This window comes from Nipponia nippon, unplaced genomic scaffold (genome assembly GCF_047370975.1).
Source record: "Nipponia nippon isolate SJK-2023a ecotype South Korea unplaced genomic scaffold, ASM4737097v1 scaffold_2, whole genome shotgun sequence".
Lineage (NCBI taxonomy): Eukaryota > Metazoa > Chordata > Aves > Pelecaniformes > Threskiornithidae > Nipponia > Nipponia nippon.
Window position 1 is genome coordinate 4,478,522 of NW_028262336.1, and position 21,711 is coordinate 4,500,232.

A 21,711-nucleotide genomic window follows, 5' to 3' on the forward strand; every position below is an offset into this window, starting at 1 on the left:
GAAAAGACCAGGAAATATTTGAGTTCAGTGAGAGGAAATGGTTTCAAAGAAAACTTAGTAGCTGCTTAAGAATGAACCACAAGGAACAGGAACACGGGAACAACCAGAGCTGGAGAAAGGAGAATAACACACATGATGGTTATTAAACAGGAAAAGTCTACAGATAAGTAAAACCTGAAAGAGGAAAAAAAAAAACAAAAACCAAACAAATCTAGCCATAAGATACAGTTGAACCAGCCTGAAAAATATCAGGTAATTTCTTTCCCTTCTCCTTCATAAGAGTCAGGCAGAAGTTTAGATCAGAAAACATAGGTGCTCACAAACTGCTCTACTCACCTTTTTTTTTGTATTGCGAGATAATTTGCTTTAAACATCGAGGGTCAGACAGTGGAGGCAGAAGAGAAATGTAAAAAGACCAGGCTGGATATTTGTAGGGATTATTTGAAGTGGCTTGGCTTTACATTCTCCAGCCTCTGTGCCAGCCACAGTACGCTGCTAAAGGTGAGTGTTGCCTTGGGAAAAATAGAGAGGGAAGGTTTTCAATCCTGCACTCACTCACAGTCAGTAACAGCCCTGGGTAGCCAGAGCAGCTCACTGCTCATCACTCAGCTCTCTTGCAGAGTTTATCTCAACTCGTGAACGTGTAAGAACTGCAGATGACCTTGTCTATGCTGGAATTTCACCTCGCGTGCAAGCTAACACAGTCAGAAACACCCTCACCTTTTTTTCCTGTTGAGGATGAACCCTCAGCAGTCATCCTCAACTCCTCACGCGGCAGGATCCCCTAAAGATAGATGCCTGAGATTACAGGGAGAGTTCTTGCAGGAGGTTCCCAGCATACCACACGTTGCAGAGGCTTTTCCCAGTTGCCAAAGAGGGCAGGGCTGCCAAGGGGTGGGAGAAGGAGGCTTCATTTATGAGCTAGTTTTAAGTCTTATTTGGTCCCAATAAACATTGGCTTGGCACAAGTCCCTGTTGTAAGGAACATGAAAAACTAAGATGCTAGGGCAGCGAGCAGGATGGGAAATAAATCATCTGAGTCAGAGGACAGCGAATGCCACCGAGAGCCTGGTGCTGGTTTTTGCAGTGAGGTAGGTAGCCAGATGCAAGCAGGGCACACAGTGGGCATTGTATGTTGTATATGAACCATCAAGGTAAGGAGAAATAGGGCCTGAGAGTCTGTGCAAAGAGATCTTATGCAGAAGAAGTGAGAGGAAAGGAGGAAGCGGTAGGAAAGCCTGTTGGAAAAATGGGGGCAAGGAAGAGTACACAAAAGCAGCCCACATTGCCCCATTGCCTGAAGGAACAGAGACCTTCAGTGCTGCCAGCCACAAACACTCAAGAATGTGAAAGACATCAGATTATGTTTGTGTGTGTACGGGAGGGGAGTAGCTGAGGGTTTGGGATTCTTGTTGGGTTGGAGGTCATGCTGCTCTGTCAAGTATGAACAGAGGATGTTTCTCAGCAAGATGCTGATTTCTCAGAGCTGGGAATATTACAATAAATTAATAATCTAAAAATACAGTTGGCAAATTTGTTGGAGAAATGAAACATGCTTTTTTTGCCAGGAGAGAACTGCGAATATTCACACCTACAAAGAAGAAACACACAGAGCAAATCTGCAAACAAACCACACGGCTTCCACCTGGAGAATTTTTTTCTTCGTCCAGTCTTAATCCAGCAGTTTTTATGCATCTATGCACATTGCCTGCTCTGAAGACCACATGCATCCATACCTTCAGGCAGCAATCCAAACAGCTGAGAATGAACACGATTTCTTTACAAGCCTCAGACAACACGTGAACTAGTTCACTAGCATTCCTCTCACGGACTCCATCCCTTCCTCACCCTCCCCTGGCATCCCAGGTAGGGAACTTGCAGAGATTGGAATCACCCTTCAGAAGGTGAAAAACCAGAAAAAGCTGTGCAGGATTTTTCACAAGCTTGCTCAACATAATTCTGCCATCAGTCCAGTCTTCTTCTTCTTCTGCCTTAGTTCAGGTGGATAAAGCTGGGTTTTTCTGGTTGCGTTGTTGCATACTTGGCACTTCTGCAGAGATCCACCATTGCCCAGATCACTTGTTCATCACAGCTTTTATTTTTGTAAAATATAAATCATAATGTGCCACATGAGGGAAAGGCTCAGGAAGCAGAAGGCAAATTTGAAGAAACCAAACTTAATTGGCTTAAGCTGCCGTTTACGCAATAGGTCAAGGGTATAATTTCCATCTGGTTGGAGCAGTTAATACTGCAATAGTCTATTCAAAGTAGTCTCAGTTCCTCTTCTCCTGCAAAGTCCTGCAGCATTTTCTCTATGTTGAGCACTGTGCTGTAATCACACCATATTTAGATGTAACAGGAAGGAAGAGACCTCTGGGTCTGAAGCAAAAGACCAGAGGGGGAAAATAATATTTGAAATTACCTGCTTCTGTGGTTCTTAAGTTTTCTACATGCCATATCTCCAGCCACATCTGTATGCAGAAGGCATTGCTAGTCTCTAGAAAGTCCCATAGCCAGTCATTTCACCCATTTGCAGAGTTACTTGACTTCCAGAAATAACTCAAGCAAGAGTCCTTTACACAGTGTGCAGCTATCCACAGAGGCTGCTATGACTGAGGAGTTATTGGAGGGGTTTGGCCAAGCCAGGACAGAGGCAGCGTGCCTACACTGTCCCTTGTCCCCCATTTCTCTCCCCTCTGCTGTTGCACTTGGTAGGCATTTGCAGCTCACAGCAGAGAATCTGGTCTTTGCTATTGCTACCTAACTTAGGCAGACACTGATTCTCTTTGTATTTCTTAGATTTAGGTATTATTGTAGCTTTCAGCAACATATGTGCAAACACACACACACAAATAATTAAAAACCAAACCCAGACCACTTCCATACACAGTCCCCATGGGCTATCCATGTCCTCGAGTCTCACAAAAAAGTGCTGAAGACTAATTTCCTTATGGAAATTGCTGAGAGTTCAGGTTCTCCAAGACAGCCACCATTCCACTGAACCTGTGGAGTGGCTGATCCATGGGGATTTTCCTTTTTGAAGGCACACTCATACAGCAAAACCCCTCTGTGTTTCAGGGACCTGTTTCTCCTTCAAGCTGTTCACCCTCATAGCTGCCTCTTTCTCTCCCCCAGTACCTTAGCGAGGGACTATTCAGCTGCAGAGTTTCTGTAGCACCGTGCATCATGGTACTTTTGCACTCAGATCTTCAGGACTTGAAAGCCTGCCTTTGCACTGCCCCAGATGTCCTGGATACAAAGCTTTATCATTTCCCCTTCCCAAACACACAATCTTCAACAAGAAAAAAATTTCACTTCCACTTCTTTTTAATTAGTGTTTTGGTGAATGTACAAAAACAAAGAATCAAGGCAGCTGGCAAGTGTCAGAACCTGAACCAGTGCACCTTTGGAAGAAGCTTCACCTTAAAACACTCTCTATAGGAGCATATTTCACACGATGCATGTAACTGCTGAAGTATTCACTAGGAAAGACACCAGATCAGTCTGGGCCAAAGTAAACAGCCTCTGTTGAACTGAGTGAGAACTGTAACTGCTGATGCAAGGACTCGATTTGGTTCAGTTAGCTCCTTGCTTGCCTTTTTCACAAGAGTTACTCATTGCCATTATTTGCCATTTGTCCTACGTGATCCGGGGATGTGGAAGAGGAGTACACAGGGGACGTGACCATATACATGCAGGTAGCTGAAGCGAGAGGGATAGTAATCTAGGGGCGTGGGACAGCCATTTTTGCAAAGCCAACTACAGCGCAGGACCCCTTGTATTCTGCACAAATTCTAGCCCGTAGATGTGTGAAATCTTGTGTGAAGTACATAACAGTTTTTTGAAGGAGTCGCTTGTTAGCAAGAGGAGCTTTTTCTGGACTGGCACTTCTGAAGGTAGGCGCACATGCGGTACTTTCATCAGTGCCAGGAGGTAGGCTTGAATATAGGCAGCATATTGCTGAGGAGTGAGCTAGCCTTTTATTGGGCTTCACTAGCAACAGACTTTTTACCTGTGACATGTCTTTACTGCTGACACACTTAAACTCTTAGAGAATCTGCCTTATTCTAAGGCAAGGGGTGGCAGAGACCAGGAACAGAAGTTGAACGATAAGATATATTAGAGAGGTCTGCAGTCTTCTCCCTTGCAGCATTCGTCTTTATTGGTCACAGGAGGTTACAGTTTTGCTCACATAGCCCTTGCTGGAGCCTTTAGCATTATGATTTACATTCAACCTAGTTTTAGAGAGAGATTTTTCTGGAGCAAGTGGATATGGACCTTTTCCTTTCTGATGTCATCACAGAACATATCAGATCACTTCTTATCTTATGCTCCAAGGATTTCTTGCACAGTGAAAGAAGGATTGTGCCTCAGCCAGGAGGCATTAAGGTTGCAGAACAAGGGGCAAAGAAGGGACAAGAAGATTCTTTCCTGGAGTCATCAGCTGTGTGTGTCAAGTTTTTGGAGGGGCAAAAGTATATGTGGGAGAGGTAGTGGGAAAATTTCAAATCCTCCATGGCACAAGGAGAATGGAGCAGGAGACGAATGAATCCAGTTTCACACGGTGCTTCAGGACAGCGCTGAGGACACCAGGCCTTCAGTATTCAATTCTGCTCCAGTAGAACATGGTACCAAGGAGGACGCAGAACTGAAACGACAAGACTATTAAGTTTCTCTGCTCCCCATTTCCTTCTTCCCACCTCTCCCCCAGCCCCATTTAGTCCTACTGGTAGGAGAGAGCAACAGAAATTCTTGATAAGCAAAGTCCCTTCAGGCAGAGGAAGCTTAAAGCTTTTCATCTGCACAGAAACTTCACAGTGAAGAAAGAAGGTATGTGCAGTCACAAGTATTTGACTGGATCACTCAGCTTGCTGGGGATTATCTGTCATGAAGCTGCTGAACCCTGAGTACTTAAAACGCTCATACAAAGTCTTCGAACTAGAAACTGAATTATCTGTCATGATTACTGTTTAGATGATCCAATACCCTTCACAAACAAGTATCTGCAAGCTGTGTTTGCTGTGTTGTATTGCTGAGATGGCAGCAGGCCACAGCAGGCTGGAAGGCCAGCTAGCTCCTCGCCTGTGGAAGCCAGAATGGAGGGGAACTTGTAAATGTAGCCCTGTTAGTGGAACAGGCTACAGGCAGATTGGCGACGAATGAATAACTATAATCTACCTACATTTTAAATGCATCAGTCCTGTCATCCATCTCCACCCAACTGGGTGTGGAATAGCAAGAAAACAGAAAGGAAATAAAGGCAAATATTAAGTACTCACAGTCCAGCAGAGGATGGCAAAACCAAACCAGGCAACACCCCAGGCATGTGTGTTCATTGGCCCAGAAATAGCATCGTAACAACCCTGTAAGACAACCGTGAATGAATCAACACCAGCTTTGAGCTTGCACCACAAGACAACAAGCTTATCCACTTCTGAGAGAGACTGAAGTGGCATGCTCCTCTCCTATTGCAATTTGGGTAGCTCACAGGGTCTCAAGAAGACAAGCCAGAGCTACACAGCTTATTGACAGCTTGCAGATAGCTTACCTGTTTCTAGCTCCAAATACGAAGTAGACCCACCTCAGACACTTCAAGGACAACTTCCTGCGCCATCCACTTGCCAAGTATACATATATAACCAAACACGGCCAACACAGAGTTGACCTCCAGAATCAAGAAGCTGCAGGCAAATTTAAAAGCTTGAACGCCTTCTGGAAATGCTTGCTAGTGCAGAAGTTGATGCTCATGGCCCAGCAATCTGTTTGAACAGGACAAGCTGGTCTACTGAAGAGTTCTACCTTGAGGAGGAGAACTGCTGACTTGCTCACTCATATTGTATGCACTCATCTTTGGGCTAAGTTTGATTTAGCTACTGTCCATCTACATGTTGGAGTTGTCACTGGTGGCATTGGGAGAGTTTTCTTAACAGTTCTCTATCCATCAGGAAAGCCTTTATTACAACCCATTTTGTGTTCAGCAACATGGCCAGGACCCTACAGGCATTGCTTCTCCTCCAGAAAGCTTTTGAACACCTGTAGCTTGCAGTGGAGGAGGAAGGCTATTCACTGTTTCCTTCCCTCCCAGCAAGGCGCTTTTGACCAACATGTGTTAACTGGAGAAAGCGGAGAAGACCTTACGTTGCTGTTATAGTAGCCGGGAACTCCAAGCTTGCAGCCATCAAGGTTGACGGGAGACCCTCGGGCATCCATGACACAGCAATTGCGTGGCCAAGGGAAGTCAGCGTCGCTGTGTGTGATGCGGAAGGAGGACGTGTACTCCTGCCAGTCGGAGGGGCCCCGCACCCCGCAGCACTGGTTCTGTGGGGAGAGAGAAGGGAATGGTCTTTACAGGCCCAGGTCGCAGCCCTGCACATGGCTGGTTAGGCATTAACCGCAGATTTATGGGAGAGGTTTTTGAAGTGCCTGCCTTTGACAGTCTGCCATCTGATAAACAAGCAAAATGGGGAGTGTGGCAGGACTTTAAGGTTCAAGGCAGATGCCATCCTCTTTATTACCAAGTGGCCCCAAGGAGGACTTGAAATTCCAGGGCTGCAGAGCATTTAGTAATTAGTGCGAGTTTTCAGTGTTATTATTACCTGAACCATGAGTTTATCCCATGTCTTTGTGACCCCTTCAGTCATCCATTTGTCGTTGTTATTTACTGTCTCCGACTTGTTATACCTCTCCAGCATTTGCTTCAGGAAGAGATTTGGAGTGAGCTACAGGAAAAAAAACAGAGAAGAATGCAGTAACTGTGTAAATAAGTGGCCATGTAAGGCAAATATAGGGTTATTTGGGGTGGGTTTGTTTGCTTGTTTCAGTGTCCTGCTAGAGAACAGGAATGCTGCATCTCCCCTAGTTTTACGCACAAGAGACTAAAGAGCAGGATTTGAGGGGCAGGAGCAACAGAGAAGTAGAGCTTGAGCACGGCTCTTAAGCAGGCCCTACCAGATGTCAGATCACAGGAGATGTGCAGAAGCTGTAGGTTACATTTGATATGTTGCTTGGAACTAAACCACCACAAGTCATTTCCCCCCCTGCCAATATCTCCAATAACCCACGTAATCTTTCCCTCACTAGTAACACTGCCTGGGGCAATGCTGAAGATTTGTCTTCTGCGTGTATGATAGATTAATCAGTCTGTAGGTGAAAGACTAAACACTGTGTTGATGATTCAGCTAACCCACGCTATTATTTCCTTAACTGCAAGATTGTAAACATTTTAAAATGTTAAAAATAACAAAACTATGTTAAAAAGAAGAAAGTTATTTCCTTGATTGGAATAATGACGTTGGAGACTTTCCTTGTGGGGTCTTATTCTAACTCAGCAGTAGTCCTTTTACACTGAAGAGCACAGCCACGTGCCCTAGGACTGCAACCTTCCCCAGCGTGGTTACAAGAATACATGAGGAAAGCAATACTCACGAAGTCTCGGTGAGTTGCTGCCGTGATGCAAGAAGCCATTTCAAATGCGTAAGTGATCAGCATCAGAATAATATACTGTGGGAGAAAGACAGGAGAGTTAGCTCTTGGAGAAACAACTAAGCAGTTTCTTCCAGTTCTGTATTTTTCGAGATTAAGCCCCGAAACCCTGCTCAAGGCAAAAGAGGCCACGCTGTCCTCGTCTTCTCAGTCCTCTCCATTCCCCTGAATCCTCATGTAGCCCTTCCCTGTGCTTGTTTCAGTTTGCAGTCTGCTTTCTTGAAGGTGTATGACCAGAATTGTTCTCCATCTCACAGACAAGATTTCTTCAGAACCTCATGGCATTAATACCACCCTGCCTCTATGGAAAATACTTTGCCTGATACGTCCTAGAATAACATTTACTGTTTTCTTTGTTGCATCTCATTGGCAACTTATGCTTGTTCCATGTCTCCTCCTTCCACTTCCACTTGCCAGCTGTAAGCTTTTCAGCAAGAAGCTGTTTACTCCTAGCAGAGGGGCTTGTACTTTGGGGAAACAGAAGGTGCAATTTAGGGTGTCATTGAGATCCTCTTGATTTTGCATCGTCAGATTTGCTCAGTACTCCTACGTTGTGAGCAAAGATCCTTCATGAAAACAGATCCCGAGGATCACCTCTCATAGTCTATTTCACTGCTTCTCTTCCCTTCTCAGCACAACCCCTTTAACCTTTCCCATATTCCCTTTGCAGTTCTTGTGCCTCTATTTCTCCTCCCACATTTTATAGTGTTGTTCTCAGATTCAAGGCATTTGTTTTCTTCTTACCCCAGCTTCTGCCCCTTGTACCCTCTCCTCTCTCCTGTACCACAGCCTTGGGTTTCAGCCAAGACACCAAAATTCAGAGTTAAGGGAATTCTCTTCCATCAGCTGTTTGCTGGTGAATTCCCTGGCACAAGAGTTCAGATCTTGAAGTGTCTGCTGTTTAAAACAGCACCTGCCATCCCATATTAATCCAAGAGACAGCCAATTCCAGAGTTTTCAGTTCAACTCATCTTTAATGAAGTACCAGTTAAGTTTCACCACTGTCAATGTGAAGGATTAAGTAAGAAATCATACAGGGATTTGTTTACATCTTAACATTGTCCATGGCTTATCCAAAGCTCTCTGTCTCCACCCCTGTAATTTCTGCCTGCCTGCTGATGTCTAATGTTCTCAATTGCACCCATATTTGGTATACTAATACATACTAATGCCTTGTACAGAAGTCGTTACTTATCAGGTCCTAAACTGAATTGTACATGACAGCTGAAAGGCAGTAAGGGGTGGGGAGAAACAAGGATCTAAACCACATCCCAGCTGCATCTGATTGCACAAATGCTTCTGCATTGCTTCAGGGCAAGGTCAGAGTCCAGTCAGTCAGCTTAAACCTCCACTGTTGCTATCACGATTAATTCCCTCATCCTGGTTAAGGAGATTCTCATGCATGTGTCCTCACAGGCCTCACCTTGTGGGAGACCACAGCCATGGTCAAGAAGAACCTTTGGCTCCTCATCACTAATAAAAGCTGTCTTTGCTCAGTGGGTGATTATCAAGGTGAGCAGGGAAACTAAGGTGGCATATTTTTCAGTTTGGCAGCAATGGGTGGGCAAACTTTGCTATACTTACCACCAGCAGCAAGGTCCTGTTGGACTTAAGGACTCCAATGATGCCAAGGATAGACAGAGCAAAGAGTGCAAAGCCAACAAAGATGCCAATCCAAGCGGCAGCATAGATGTCATCGTTTTCTGTGGCTTCCAGCAGAGGGTAGAGACCATGGGGATCGGACACAAAGAAGATGCACTCTGCTGTCAGGGCAATGCCGCACATCTGAGAAGCGCAAGTTTGGGAAATCCATTAGATCAAGCTTCCTCAAAGAAATAGCAGAAACAGAAAAAGATGGAGACCACTTTCCTTTCATTCAGCTTCCTGCCAAACAGGAGCTACTCAACTCCTCCTCTGTCCAACTCTACCACCTCTTGTATTGTGCCTTCACAGAAGAATGGCAGGCAAAACTCACCCAGCCTAGACCTGAGAGGTCAGGCCTAGGACTTGAGGAGGTTAAGAAAGAATTAACAGAACCTTTCCCATCACTATATGGAGGGAGGTGGCTGGAAAGATGTTGGTCAGCAGGAAGGGCTCTTCCCCTAGAACTCATGTTGGTCTTGTGGATCTGCCCCTGCTGTCCCTTGCTGTCCCCTCCCCACCCAACTGATCAGCTAGCACAGCTCTCCTTTACTCCTCCTCTCATGCTTTACTGGTCTATTTATATGTGGACTTCACATGTGAAGAGGGATTTCATGGCTGTGAACTGCTGTTTTAAGAAGTGTGATACTGGAAGGAAGCCTCCACCCATACTTGTCCCACTTCACTTACCCCAATGACCACATTCCCAAAGACTAATAGACCCTGCAAGATGTGTATGCCATCGTCACTTTTTGCCATCTTTAATTCTTCATGCAACCTGGGAAGAATGAAAGACAGTCTTCAATTAGACCAGAACAATAGGCTTCACTCAGAAAGAGAAATTATCCCTGAGGAGAAGGATAGGCAGAACCTGCCAGCCTGTCTGTACACCTCCCACCCCTTGCTTCATAGTAGTTTCAGAGGAGAAACTTCCCCAGGTCTGAGCCTGGTAACTCAAACTGTCCCTGATACTTGAGCTACAGAAGATTGAGACCAATCTGGGGGCAGTCAGTGTTTTTGGCTCCCTTTTGGGTAGGGTTTTCATCATCACAACGGTACCCATGCAAACCTCAGCTCAAAGTGTTGCATTTCCACCTGGCTAGAAACACCAGCTACACCCTGACAGACAGGGGACAAGTTTAGTGCCCTCATCTTGGTCATCTTCCAAAGGAGCCAGCTTTACCCCAGAGTATGCTATCCACCCTACTGGACCTTTCCTCTTGGGCAGCACTGCCATGGAACTGAACCGGTAACCACAGCGTTTTAGCTGTATCCCACGTTCATACCTACGGCTGATGGCTTGGCAGCACCTTTCTAAGGGTAGCCCCATCTCCCCCCATGCCAGGACTGGAGCTGGGCCCCCTGTTCCCAGTCAGGTGTGAGGGAGGGAGGGAGGGAACTGCTCAGGCTGCAGCTGGCTCATGGGAGCCGAGCCAAGTAGCGTTCCCACCAAATTCCTGAGAGTGCTATATCCTGCAGGCTGGGGCCAGGCGCCCCGCATTGAATTCATCCCCTTCCAGAGAGAGCGGCATAAAGGCACTAGTCAGAGGTGTGAGACCTCTTGGAGAAACAAGCCCAGATGCCAGCGCCAACTAAGTCCTTCTTTCAAAGGGACAGAGCGCGTGTGTGCAGGGGGAGGGCGAGGGAGAAAAAAACCCAACCCCAAGACAGCTGCATTTGCTGGGTGGTTAAGAAAATATAAGCTGTGAAAGAAAGGCTGAAGTGGGCCCAACTTGAGCAGACAACAGGAAAAGCAGCTTGAACACCCCTCTTCTGCTAGAGTACCTGCACTAGTGCCTTCTCTTGCTAGGGTTACTGACTCTGGGTTTCTTCAAAGAAGCTGTTGGAAAATAAGAGCAGACACAGCTGTCAGTGAAGGGGAGTTTCTTGGGGAACGGAGCATTGTGGGACCTCTCTAACAATGCCACCTTCAGCTTCCTCAGCAGCTGCCCTTTTAGGGTAGGCAGGACTTCCAACAGTGACAGAGGGAAAACTGGAATTTCCTGCCACCATTTCTGCAGTGGTTTGAGGGTTAGGCATGGAGAGATCTCCAGTGCTCTCACCATTATACCAGCAGCAGAGCACATAAGTATTTTTGCATGAGAGTGTGAGTCGGGATGGCCATTATTTCCAAGGCAAGAAGCCATTTTTTTTCTCATCCGGGTTGTTGGAGGCCAGCCCAATACACCTGAAGCTGTACGGCTCTGTACTCGAAAATGGCAGGCTCATGAGGTCAACCTGAAGCTCTGTCCCTACCAAACTTGTTGACCAACCAGCATGCCCAGGGGCCACATAAGGCCAGATCTGGGTCTGGGCAATGTTTGGCTACATGTGGTCTGCAGTACAACACTGCAGAGTCTGCCAAACCTGAGACTGACACTGGTCCTCTACTCATCTGAAAGCTGTGGAGACCACTGCCTGGCTCATGGATCTTCATGCTGCAAACTCCAGAGATTTTCAAAAAGCCTTTAGTTATTGCCAGCTAAAAGGCATCACAAGTCAGGGGGCAGTTCAAAAAGCAAGGAAATCTTCCCTGCTGAAATGCAGGCACGTGAACTCTGACTGCTACATGGAGAAGCAGGTCTGCTCCAGCTGCCATGTAGATAGCAGGGTTGAGTGTGCCATGGGGCTAGCATGACAGATCGCACCAAGCGAGATTAACAAAGTCACAATCCTTTCCTTAACATCGCAGGAACCTCTTTCTCCTTCCTTTTCTCTCCTACAGACCCCCCTGCAGTGTAACGACAGCACTTACACCTTGTAGGTGGGTTGTCCACCCAGCCCATGTGCTTGCCTCCCCACAAGCTGGCTTTCTTCTCCTCCTCAGCAGGCAGGACCTAGCTTGCTTTTCCCTCTCCTTGGGCAGGTATTATTGCAGGCATGCCAGCCAGAGAAAGCAAGCCTCTCCTCCTGGGGCAAGCTCATCTCCAAGGATAATGTAGCTGGGACGAAAGCTGGACATGGTCACCACCACACAGATATCAACTGGAGAGTGGCAAACTTCTGGGCAACTTAAGGGTCTCCAGTACCTAAGTCCAATGGGATTTCAGAGTGAGAGGAAGCAGAGAGATCAGGAAGAGGAAAAAAGGAAGGAAGAGCCTTTACTATAGACGAATAAATGAACAAGTGCCATGATGTTGCCAGATTAGTATGAATTCTCCCTCTGCCTCCAAGTGGTCGACACTGAGGGAGTCTGTTTCTTGGTGGCCACTTTGTTCCCCTGTGCCACATGTGGCAACCCCTTGTCTGGCGCCTTCTCTGTCATAGAGGGTCTAGTATCAGCACTGTGGATGAGAGACTGGGGAGGTGCTCCAAGGCTGAGACAACATCTGGGCAGCTGGAGAGCCAACCCTCCAAGACGCCCCAGAGGAGAAGCCACAGGAGATGTGGGGCTTTCCACCTGCTGCCTGCTCCTCACGCCCCAGGGGTAAGCTGCGTTAAGCAAGAACAACTTGTACAGCACTTGGCCCAGGTGCATGACTACACAGGCATGAGGCAAACCTTGGCCGGCTTGCCCAAGGCAAGCTGCATGCCGGTATGACTCACAACCACCCATGGGGTGTGACACTGGTAGGCAGTCCTCCTCCCAGCCCCCAGAGAGACAGCCGCCAGCAGCTTGTGCCTGAGGACACAAATCAGTTTGGAGATAGAGGAGCCGTCTGCACGGGATGGTTAAGATTAGTTTTACAACCCAAATACAGTTTTCTGGGGCTTCAGGGAAACTCCTGAGGAAACTGGAGCTTCAGCTGCAACCGTTATCCAAAACCTCCGTACAAGAAGGCGGCCAGGTCCTGGGATTTCAGCCTTGAGCTTGCATGGACCTGGTGTTCCTCAGCACATCCCGGGCACCTTGCAGTTTAGCTGTGACCCATCTAGGTCCGAGGTATTCAATTATCAGTTCCACAGACTTTGCTCCATGCTGCAAGCAGCTTTGCAAAGGTGTCTGTCGCTCCCATTTTACCACAAAAACCTACACCCCTCCTGAAGCACATCCTCCTTGTTCTTTCTTACACCCTGGTCACAACCCAGACTGAAATTTCTCCCCTCTCCTCTCCCCTCACACCCCCAAAACACTCCTGCCACTCATGGGGGTCCAGCTGAGCCTGTCAGAGCCCAGGAGCTGTGGTAGCCCTGCCTCCCCTCCACAGACTGCCCACAGACTTCTTATTTCCATGCCCTTAGAGCTTCCTTGACCTCTCCTCCCTTCCTCTACTCACAGGGGCTCTGCAAGACCTGCAGCACGACTGTGGCAGCCAAAATGGAAACTCCTTTCTGCAGAGGCTGGCTTCTGCCCTTGTATTTTCGGTGATCAACCCCATGCAGGCTTTCAAAGGAAGCCCTGCTTGCAGCAGTGCCTGGATTCAGGCAGGATTCAGTCCCTTACACACATTGGGCTGTCTGATCTTCTGAAGCCTCCACACCCTCCTTCTATAGATTGGGACAGGATTTCAGTAGCCCTACAGATGAATGCCCTCTGCTTAGCCTAGTCCTACTCCATCTGTAACCAAAAAAAGCCAATGGATAAGAATTGGTTTGGCATTGCCCCATGCAGTAGTGGCTCCCCTTTTGATTGCCTTGCCTTTTGTGCCAGTTGTCATGGTGGAGTCATGGCACTGTGACCAAGGGATGTCCCCTGTGAACATCACTTGTTTCTACACCCTGCTCTTGGAGGTGTCTCAGTGCAGCGGTGGGGCTTACAGGGGCTTCACCTCACCCCTTGCTACCACACTTCGCTTCAGTGTCCCTGCGCAGGGCTTTGCATTCTCATCCCCTGGTGTAAGGAGGAAGAGACAAGGGACACATTTCTTTTATTATTCACGGGCTCTGCAGCCTCCACACGCCTTGGCTGAAGGGCTCCAAGCCACTCAAGCACAACTAAACAAACTCAGCCGTGCAATGGCAGAAACCTGGTCCTTGCCGGTAACCCCCTCCGGCGCAGAAGCCCAGGCACCACACCTCCTGCCCCTTGTGCTCACCCAGCCCCGGCTGGAGAGCATGTCTCTACAGGCAGGAGTGAGATGCCTGGGCTGGGGCTGGGGTGCTGACGGAGGGGAGCCAGCGGGGTGGAACTGCTGCCGGAGATGCCGTGCCATTAGTTCTCCGTGGGCCACAGACCTGCCCACACCCTGACCTGCTGCGGTCTCTGATGCATCGAGGCTTGAGGGTCCAGACAGCAATAAACCTACTTTTTTTTTTTTTTTTTTTCAGTTGACTTTAGTGGAAAATTTAGCCCCCAAGGGGCTTAAAAAGAAGGTAGTTTCTAAGTGCTTGGGACATCTTCAGAGTTACATAGTTTTTAAGAGGACGCAATTAAATATGTTATTGATGAGTCACTTGGACTCTGCTGTAAGATGCCAAATGCTTGTAAATAAGTGTGAATTCATCATTTGTTTACTTATTTTAAAGCAAACACCTCCAGCGCACACAAAACCACACACTCCTCCTGCCCTGCTGGACTTTCCCCATCGCTCTACCTGCCCCAAAATGCAGCCGCCTCTGACAGAGAACAGCTTGTGCGCCAGGAATCAACCACACTCAGAAAAGGAAGAGCCAGCCAGTTATTTTGTGCTACCAAAGGAGAAAAAAATAAAGCAAAACCAAAGCTCAACATCAAGCAGGGGTCAGAGACTAATTAAGTTTCCTTTCGAGAGAGATTGCTATGAAATGAAGCCTGTGTGAACAGTGGAGTGGCTGGTAAATCATCATCAGGCATAATTACCTCGGAAATAGAGCTGGGAGGTAGGTTTTTCCTCTCTCTCTCATTAGTTCAGCACAGCCAAAACAAGAGGATTTTTTTTTTTTTGCCTTTCCTATTTTCACAAGTGTGGGGGAATTACAGGATTCATCTTTCTCTCCAACAGTTTTTCTTCTTTTTTTTTTCACTCAGATATATTTGCAACAGATTTAATTTTCCCGTTCCCTCCTCCCCAGTCTTTAGGAGAAAAAATATGAAACAAATTAAAACAGCCATAGAGAAGATACAGCCTGAGGTAAGAAAAATGAAATACTTAATAATCTTCTGCAGTTAACCTTATCCAGGTACCAGGCTCCCACATACTAAATACAGCCCAGGGACTAAAATAAAAACCATTAAACATAAAAGCTTCCTTTTCTCCTAACAGACACTTATCGCTCATGTACCTCGTCGAAGACGATGACCAAAGCAAGGCACTCACCCCTTCCTTCTTGATGCGTCCCAGCAGAAATCCCGACGCACCTGCAAAGCCGAAAAAGCCCCTTTCTCTCACCTCCGCTGGGCTTTAAAGAGCCCAGGTTGCTTGAGGAGAGTGCTGTGTGATTGGTAGGGTGCCCATCACATGAGGAAAACTTTTTTCTAGCCAAACCTGTTCCCCGGTCCTCCATGGGACCAGAGGGTGTCTCTGTGATTCTTAGATCGTATCGGAATGCCGTTGTGCTGAAAACACAAAGCTTTAAAGAATTTCTATTATTCTGCTCTCAAAAGGGTGGATGAATGACTCACTTGTACGAGATACTTGAACTTTAAAGAGAATAGGCAAGTTGCAAAGACGTAAATATAAATATTAGGATTGCTGGACTGCTGTTTGAACATGCTTATAAGAAGAATGTACTGACTAGAAAAAGAGAGTAAATGAATTTTAATATCTTCATTTAATTACGTTGCATGGGGAAAATCCAGTGGTTTGGGTTGGATCTGTTTTCATTTTATTTAGCTTGGGATTTTTTTTGGAACCAGAAGTGTAGGTGTTGGCTACTATGCAAGACACTGTGGATAACATGAAAAGTGGGAAGACTATTGCGTTTCCTTGGGCCCTCTGGATTTTTAACACATTCAGTCTTATTAAGACTGAGCAAAGTCAAGCACGCATGTATATATTAGTTGGCCTGTGATGAACTGAGAGGGGCTGAGGCTGAGGAGCACAGCAGAAAAGGAATGTCTCTCACCTTCCTCTCCCTCATCCATTCCAGTACAAGTCTGCCAAAAGTCATGATTCCCCTTACTGGAGCCTTGAGCAAGTCTCTGGCAAAAGCGCAGGTGCTTGTGCTTGGTGTTCTTCATCTGCTGGTGCAAAAAACAGCCAAATGAACAATGGGCTTGGGAAGGGTGATGGGAGCTTCATGTTTTTAGAGCCTTTCACAAGTCAAAAGCGAACATCAAAAGAATATATATATATCTTCTTGGTAGCCATCCTTGCAAATATCTTGTGGGAAATTAGTGAGAACTGCAATAGCTTTAACATTTTATGGATCCCCTTTATACTTGGAGACAACTAAAGAGAGATGCAGCTCTCCCATGAGATCCCCATGAGATTTCACCCTGAGGAAGGGAGAGTGCTTTCGGCATTTCCAGCTCCTTGAGGTATCACAGCGATAAGCAAAAGAAGACCCAGCCATTGCAGCCAGCCTGATCAAGTAGACAGGGACAAGAAATTTGTCACTTGGGTGCTCTAGAGTAGAGATGCAGATTTGTCTAGACCTAAATAACTTGGAGCCGCTTGCCCATTATTTGTGTTCCCTACAGGATATCAAGTCTGGCTGGGTGCAGTCGCTGCCCCGTCTTTCGGCAGTGCTGGGAGGACCACGCATTTCATGCCAACTGGTGTGCTGGGATTCCCGTCATCACTGCCAGACATTGAGAGCAGCACATGTCCTGAGTATCACAGCCTGGCCAGTGATGGGGCAGTGGTTAGACACAAGCCCTGCCATGGTAAGACATTCCACCACATTTCAGCTGAGAGAAGAGAAGAGGCAGCAAGTGGGGAAATGCTTTTTTGGGAAAAGAAAATGAGGAAAGAGGAGAGAGGGGAGGGGAAGCTGACAGTGAAGTCTATGGTCTTGCCAGTCACCAGCACTGAGAGCCGCTGTTGGGAGAGAGCCCTGGTGTGGCTGAGCTCCTGCTGCTCCATAGCTCTGTCCAGGAAGCTGCAAACGGGCATTAACGTGAATCCTCGTTTGGGCTGGAAGAGTGGGTAAGGCCAGGGAGGGTGGTATTCAATCCCAAGCTGCCATCACCATTTGTCTGCTAACAGCTTGTTGTTGATCTGGTTTAGTGGGTAAGAATATTTTTTGGTGATATCTGGAGACAAATTTGGTATTGGGAAGGAGAGAGTTGGGATGGGGCTTTTGTTTGGACTTTTTTTGGCATGTGTTATTAAGGCATGAATTTGTGTGCAGAGCAGAGGGTCAGCCAGAGACCTCGCCTGAGCAAGGGAGTGCCGTGGGGCTGACAAACCATGTGGTGGGAAGCCCAGGTGCCACCATGGGTACTGCCAGCCAGGTGCCTGCAGCTGCTTTAGCCTCCCCTGTAGGTCTGCCTCTGAGCCGACATACTTCAGACGAGAACATGCCAATGCTGCTATATAGTCAGACCTATACATTTGTGCAAGCTCTTGCGTTTGCGAAAGCTACAGACTCGCGAGTGCCCACAGAGCCATATGTATGCATACATGTATATGCACATGTACAAATCCACACATGCATGTGCTTTCTTCACATATATCCAGATGTAGGTCCACAAATGTGCACACCTCTGTGGCATGTAGGTGAAAGACAAAGTGCTGGCTTGGGGTTTCATCTGGAGACACAGTCAGATGCTGAGGCCACAGGCTGGCCCATTTTCAGATGGAGGTGGAAAATGAAATTTCTCAGGACATCTATCACTTGACTATAGCAATGTGCTTTATGGGTGACAGGGCAACGTGAGAACATGTCTGTCACTAAGTGTGCTGTGGCTTTTCAAAATTGGCATGGGAGGGATGCTGGAGGATGCCCAAAGAGAGAATAAAGATGCTGAAAAGGGCTGATTAGATGCTGTAGGTAATTCCAATGTGCTGGCCTTGCTCCCGACCTCTGAGAATACTCTTTCACATTCCTGCATCCTTTGAATTTCCTTTCTTCATAGCATGGAAATAGTGATTTAAGACAGAGTGTGAGAGGGAGGAATTAGGGAGGGAGAGACGGAGGGAGCACACAGGTAGGAAAAGGAGGTTATGGCCAAAGCAGCAGGGTCCCAGGAGTCATTTCTGTGACCACCTCATGCCAGCGTCATGAAGGAACTGCTCCCATCCATGAACAGGAGGCTCCCAACTGTATTTGCAATGTCGCATGGGAAGACTAAATCCCACAGTTAAGGGAGAGGGCTCAGGAAATCCCACATCCCTAGCAGTGTGGCTGCAGTGTTGGCCAAGCCCATGCACCCATGCACAGGTTCAGCTTGACACGCACAATTTTTTTGTCCCAGAGAGGGGGACTTTTTTGATGAACATCCCTCCAGCGCATGGCAGCAGAGCACAGCAGCACTGCCGGGGGTGAGGCCGAGCATCCCTGCTTCAGTGTGCTGCAAAGGCGCTGCCCGTAAGCGGAGGGGCTGCCGCCTTTCCCGGCAGAGTCCCCACCTCACCGGCCGGGTCAACAACCTCCCCTTGAGGGCATCGCTGCCAGCAGCCCCAGCCCCAATTCCTGCTGCCTGGCTTTGCTCCTGCATTCCCAGGAGGGCTGTGAACAGCTGCTTCCCGGTCCGCCGTTCGACCTTCCTTCCCTCGGCCAGATTTGGGTTTGAGGCTTGCGCCTGCTGCCCAAGCCCTCCATGTGCCGTGGCCGGGAGCCAGCTCCTCCTGGGAGGAGAAGGGAATTCCTCATGGCCGCCTCCTCTCCCATCTTGGTGCATCCGTGTGGGGGGCGAGGATGTGGGCCGTGGGGGACAGATGTCCGCTGCGCCCCTTGAGTTTGCAGCTGGCCTGGCCCCACGCCAGCCTTGCCTCCTGGCTCCCCAGCTAGGCTGTGGCTTTTGGTATGGCTGCCTCCCCCTTTCTGCAACGTTTTTGCCCTTTTTTTGTCACTTCTATACCTCTCAACCTCAAGACGGAGAAATAACTGCAGGGTGCGGAGAATGAATAAGTGAACACCACCTAGGGAGATCAGGGGAGAGCAACTCTGCCCCTGAAAATGTTTACCAAACAGTGCTGAGTGTGGGGAGACAAATGGCATACCGTTAGCAACAACCATGAGCTAATTATAGTGGGTTAGGATAAACCACTGGGTCGCTGGGCTAGCCGCTCCAGCTAAGCCTGCAAACATATAGACTGAAAAGCAGAACTGTATGTATATATTTAGTATAATGTGGAATGCAGCAAGTAACTTCTTTCTAAAACCTCAGATACCTTGGTGAAGGGCGTTACAAAAAATCCAGATACAGGCATCTTTGTGATGCTGGTAATCCTGGTATTTTGCATTTGGCAATGCATAATCCACCCATGAATATGGCATTGCATATTGCAGTCATTCCTAAGAAGAGTGCTATAAAGCACACTCTCAAGGATTGGGGTTTCTTAATATTTTGGGAAAGGAGAGGGATATACCTTATTTTTCTAATTTTGAAGGGCAGTTTTATTCATGAGCTTATAACCATGGCTATATTTTGATGTTGTTTAGACTTGAAATTTTGGGTGTTTGCATAAAGCCCAAGCTACTGGTATCATGTGATTGCATGAAAATCTGTACTTTCAGCCTTTCAGAAGAGACCGTTTCTTCGCCTTCTGACAAGTGAGCAGGCATAAAGGACAAACAACTTGGAGGAAGCTGCTCTGTCTGGTAAAGAACTGGGTTCAGGCAGGGAACTGCTTTCCCAGGGAGTTTTGGACTAGTGCTCATAGTGAAATTTGAACATGTGGGTAAAGGCAGTAACAAATTAAATATTGGTACCCCACTGCTAACAATTAGGCCAGCTGCTGTGCCTCCCTTCCTCAGTGGTCTCAACCCAAAAACTTACAAAAATAGTGGGTATTTATAAAGGCTAGTCTCTATTGGCTGCTAGTACTGTTGATAAAGAAGACCCTCAGGGTGTCTTCTTGTACACCTTGAGAGAGATTTGGGCTCTAAATCTCCCCCTAAGGATGCCTGTTTTACTCTGCTGGCTACGAAGGAAACTCATAGGAGAGCCTCATCACAAGCCTGAGGCTAATTTCTGCAAAGGAAAACCCAGACCGAAATACCTGCATCTTAGAGCTGCTGATCTCGCCTAGGTCTTTCAGCAACCTACAGGTCACATTTTTGTACATGCAGAGACCAGAAGATAAAAGAAGCACGTAGGAGCCTGGGGGAGCCATGAGGTCAAGCCCTGCCCTGGCTCCACTCCCACCGGCGGCAGTTTCTCCAAGCCCTGCAAGAGTGGCACACCCCAGCCAAAACCCTTGATGGCGTAGAAGGGTCAGGTGAGTAAATGGGACGTGGCTGCATCTTGAATCTCATCTTCAGATGAGGGCAAGCCAGCTCACTCTGAAGAGGAGCCTGACCTCAGGGAGGCTAGAAATCTTACTGTGCCTGGGCAAAGGATTGCCTGGGATCTTGCAATATACATAGCAGGAGAAAAGACTTTTGAGAAGACAGAAATTTTCTGCTTGTGTTTTAGATAGCTCTTTTAAAAGGCTGACAATGTCCAGGGAAGGTCTGCTAGAAAGTGTCTCCGTATTGTTCTTGGTTGTGAATTTGAGGGCTTTCTGGCCTCTGAAAGACTGCAGATGCCAGTGTGGATATATCTATTAGGATGTGGTCCCAGCTCCCAAATTACCTTGGCACTGTGATGGTCCTTTGGTGCTAGTGGTTCAGTTGTTTCATCTAACAGACTGGAAACAAGCTGCTCTGTTTGGACCCAGTGACTGCATTGCTCTTGCTGATGGTTGAAAACCCCTCCTCCAAAATCCTGCATGTCAGTCACAAGCCACAACATGGTAGAAATAAGATGTCTTGTCTGGGGACCTTTGCTGCTTGCTTGCAAGGGGCTGAAGAAATTTGTTCACATTAATTGTTCCAGCTCATTATGGAAGGGTGTTTGGGGATACCTCATTCCTCCCAAATCCATCCTGCTTGCCTCCTCTGCGTTAGTTGCTTCTGATCTGGGAGGCTTTAACGGGCTGGCAGTGGAGCACTGCCATCTACATACGGTTGCCTGTCACTATCCAGTTTCCCACACGCTTGCTCTAAGCCAAGTGCTGCAAGCGTATGTCTGATTTATCTCAGCATCTCCACCATCCACCTTGCCAGAAGGCTGCAGCACCCAAGAGAAAGAGAGAGGACAGTCAAGTTAAAGTTGCATCGCAAGAGTCTCAGCAGCACGAGGAAAGGGGAAGAGCAGAGGGGTGTTGGCTGGTGCTGTGCTTAGGAGCATTGAGATGGAAACAAATAGCACACGTGCCTTGGGCGAATTTATGGCACTCCTGGGGTGACAGCCTCTGCCTTGGCAAGGGCGTGGTTGATGTCTCACACCGACTCCTTGCTTTGACAGAACTGTACACGCTGTCCAATATTCTTCCTCTGAAACTCTATATTAAGGTTTAAGTAACTAACTGGAAACTTCCCTGAGAAGTCTGTGAGACTCAGACGCTGTCATGCACCTGGGGTTTGACCCAGTTCAACCTTGTACCCAGATCTACCTGGGTTTTAGTTTCAGGTGGGCGATGGATGGAGCTGTGCTTTGGGCCATCGAGCCCTTTTATGTGGACCTTTTCTCCTCTACTTGTAGCTGCTCCACGGCTGGACATAGCTCTTGAGTTAGTCTCCCTGCCTATTCATCGCCTTCAGCGAAGGCTGAGCCGGTCTGTGCTGCCCTCTCAT

At 47.5% G+C, this 21,711-nt stretch overlaps 1 protein-coding gene across 2 annotated transcripts; it reads right to left on the reverse strand.

Moving 5' to 3' along the window:
- Positions 1-2,077: 2,077 nt before the first annotated feature.
- On the reverse strand, positions 2,078-15,489 carry UPK1B (uroplakin 1B). 2 transcript variants are annotated; one of them, XM_087757372.1, is made up of 9 exons: positions 15,300-15,489; positions 10,909-10,963; positions 9,814-9,901; positions 9,067-9,267; positions 7,426-7,500; positions 6,597-6,719; positions 6,139-6,318; positions 5,280-5,363; positions 2,078-4,648 (listed from the first exon to the last, which is right to left on the reverse strand). In XM_087757372.1, the coding sequence occupies exons 3-9, from the start codon at positions 9,880-9,882 to the stop codon at positions 4,598-4,600; spliced, it is 783 nt and encodes a 260-aa protein (XP_087613498.1). In that variant the 5' UTR covers positions 9,883-9,901; positions 10,909-10,963; positions 15,300-15,489; the 3' UTR covers positions 2,078-4,597. The 2 variants fall into 2 exon arrangements, with proteins under 2 accessions (XP_087613498.1, XP_009458815.1); XM_009460540.2 differs by lacking the exon at positions 10,909-10,963 and having other exon boundaries at positions 15,300-15,486.
- Positions 15,490-21,711: the final 6,222 nt, after the last annotated feature.

What these genes read in the sequence shown, in the direction of transcription:
- UPK1B (XM_087757372.1), bottom strand. Translation starts at nt 9,882, where the DNA reads ATGGCAAAAAGTGACGATGGCATACACATCTTGCAGGGTCTATTAGTC. An exon ending in GGGATAAACTCATGGTTCAG is followed by an intron (nt 6,319 to 6,596) that starts GTAATAATAACA and finishes CTCTCCCCACAG; the next exon opens with AACCAGTGCTGCGGGGTGCG. An exon ending in CCGGCTACTATAACAGCAAC is followed by an intron (nt 5,364 to 6,138) that starts GTAAGGTCTTCT and finishes GTTGTCTTACAG; the next exon opens with GGTTGTTACGATGCTATTTC.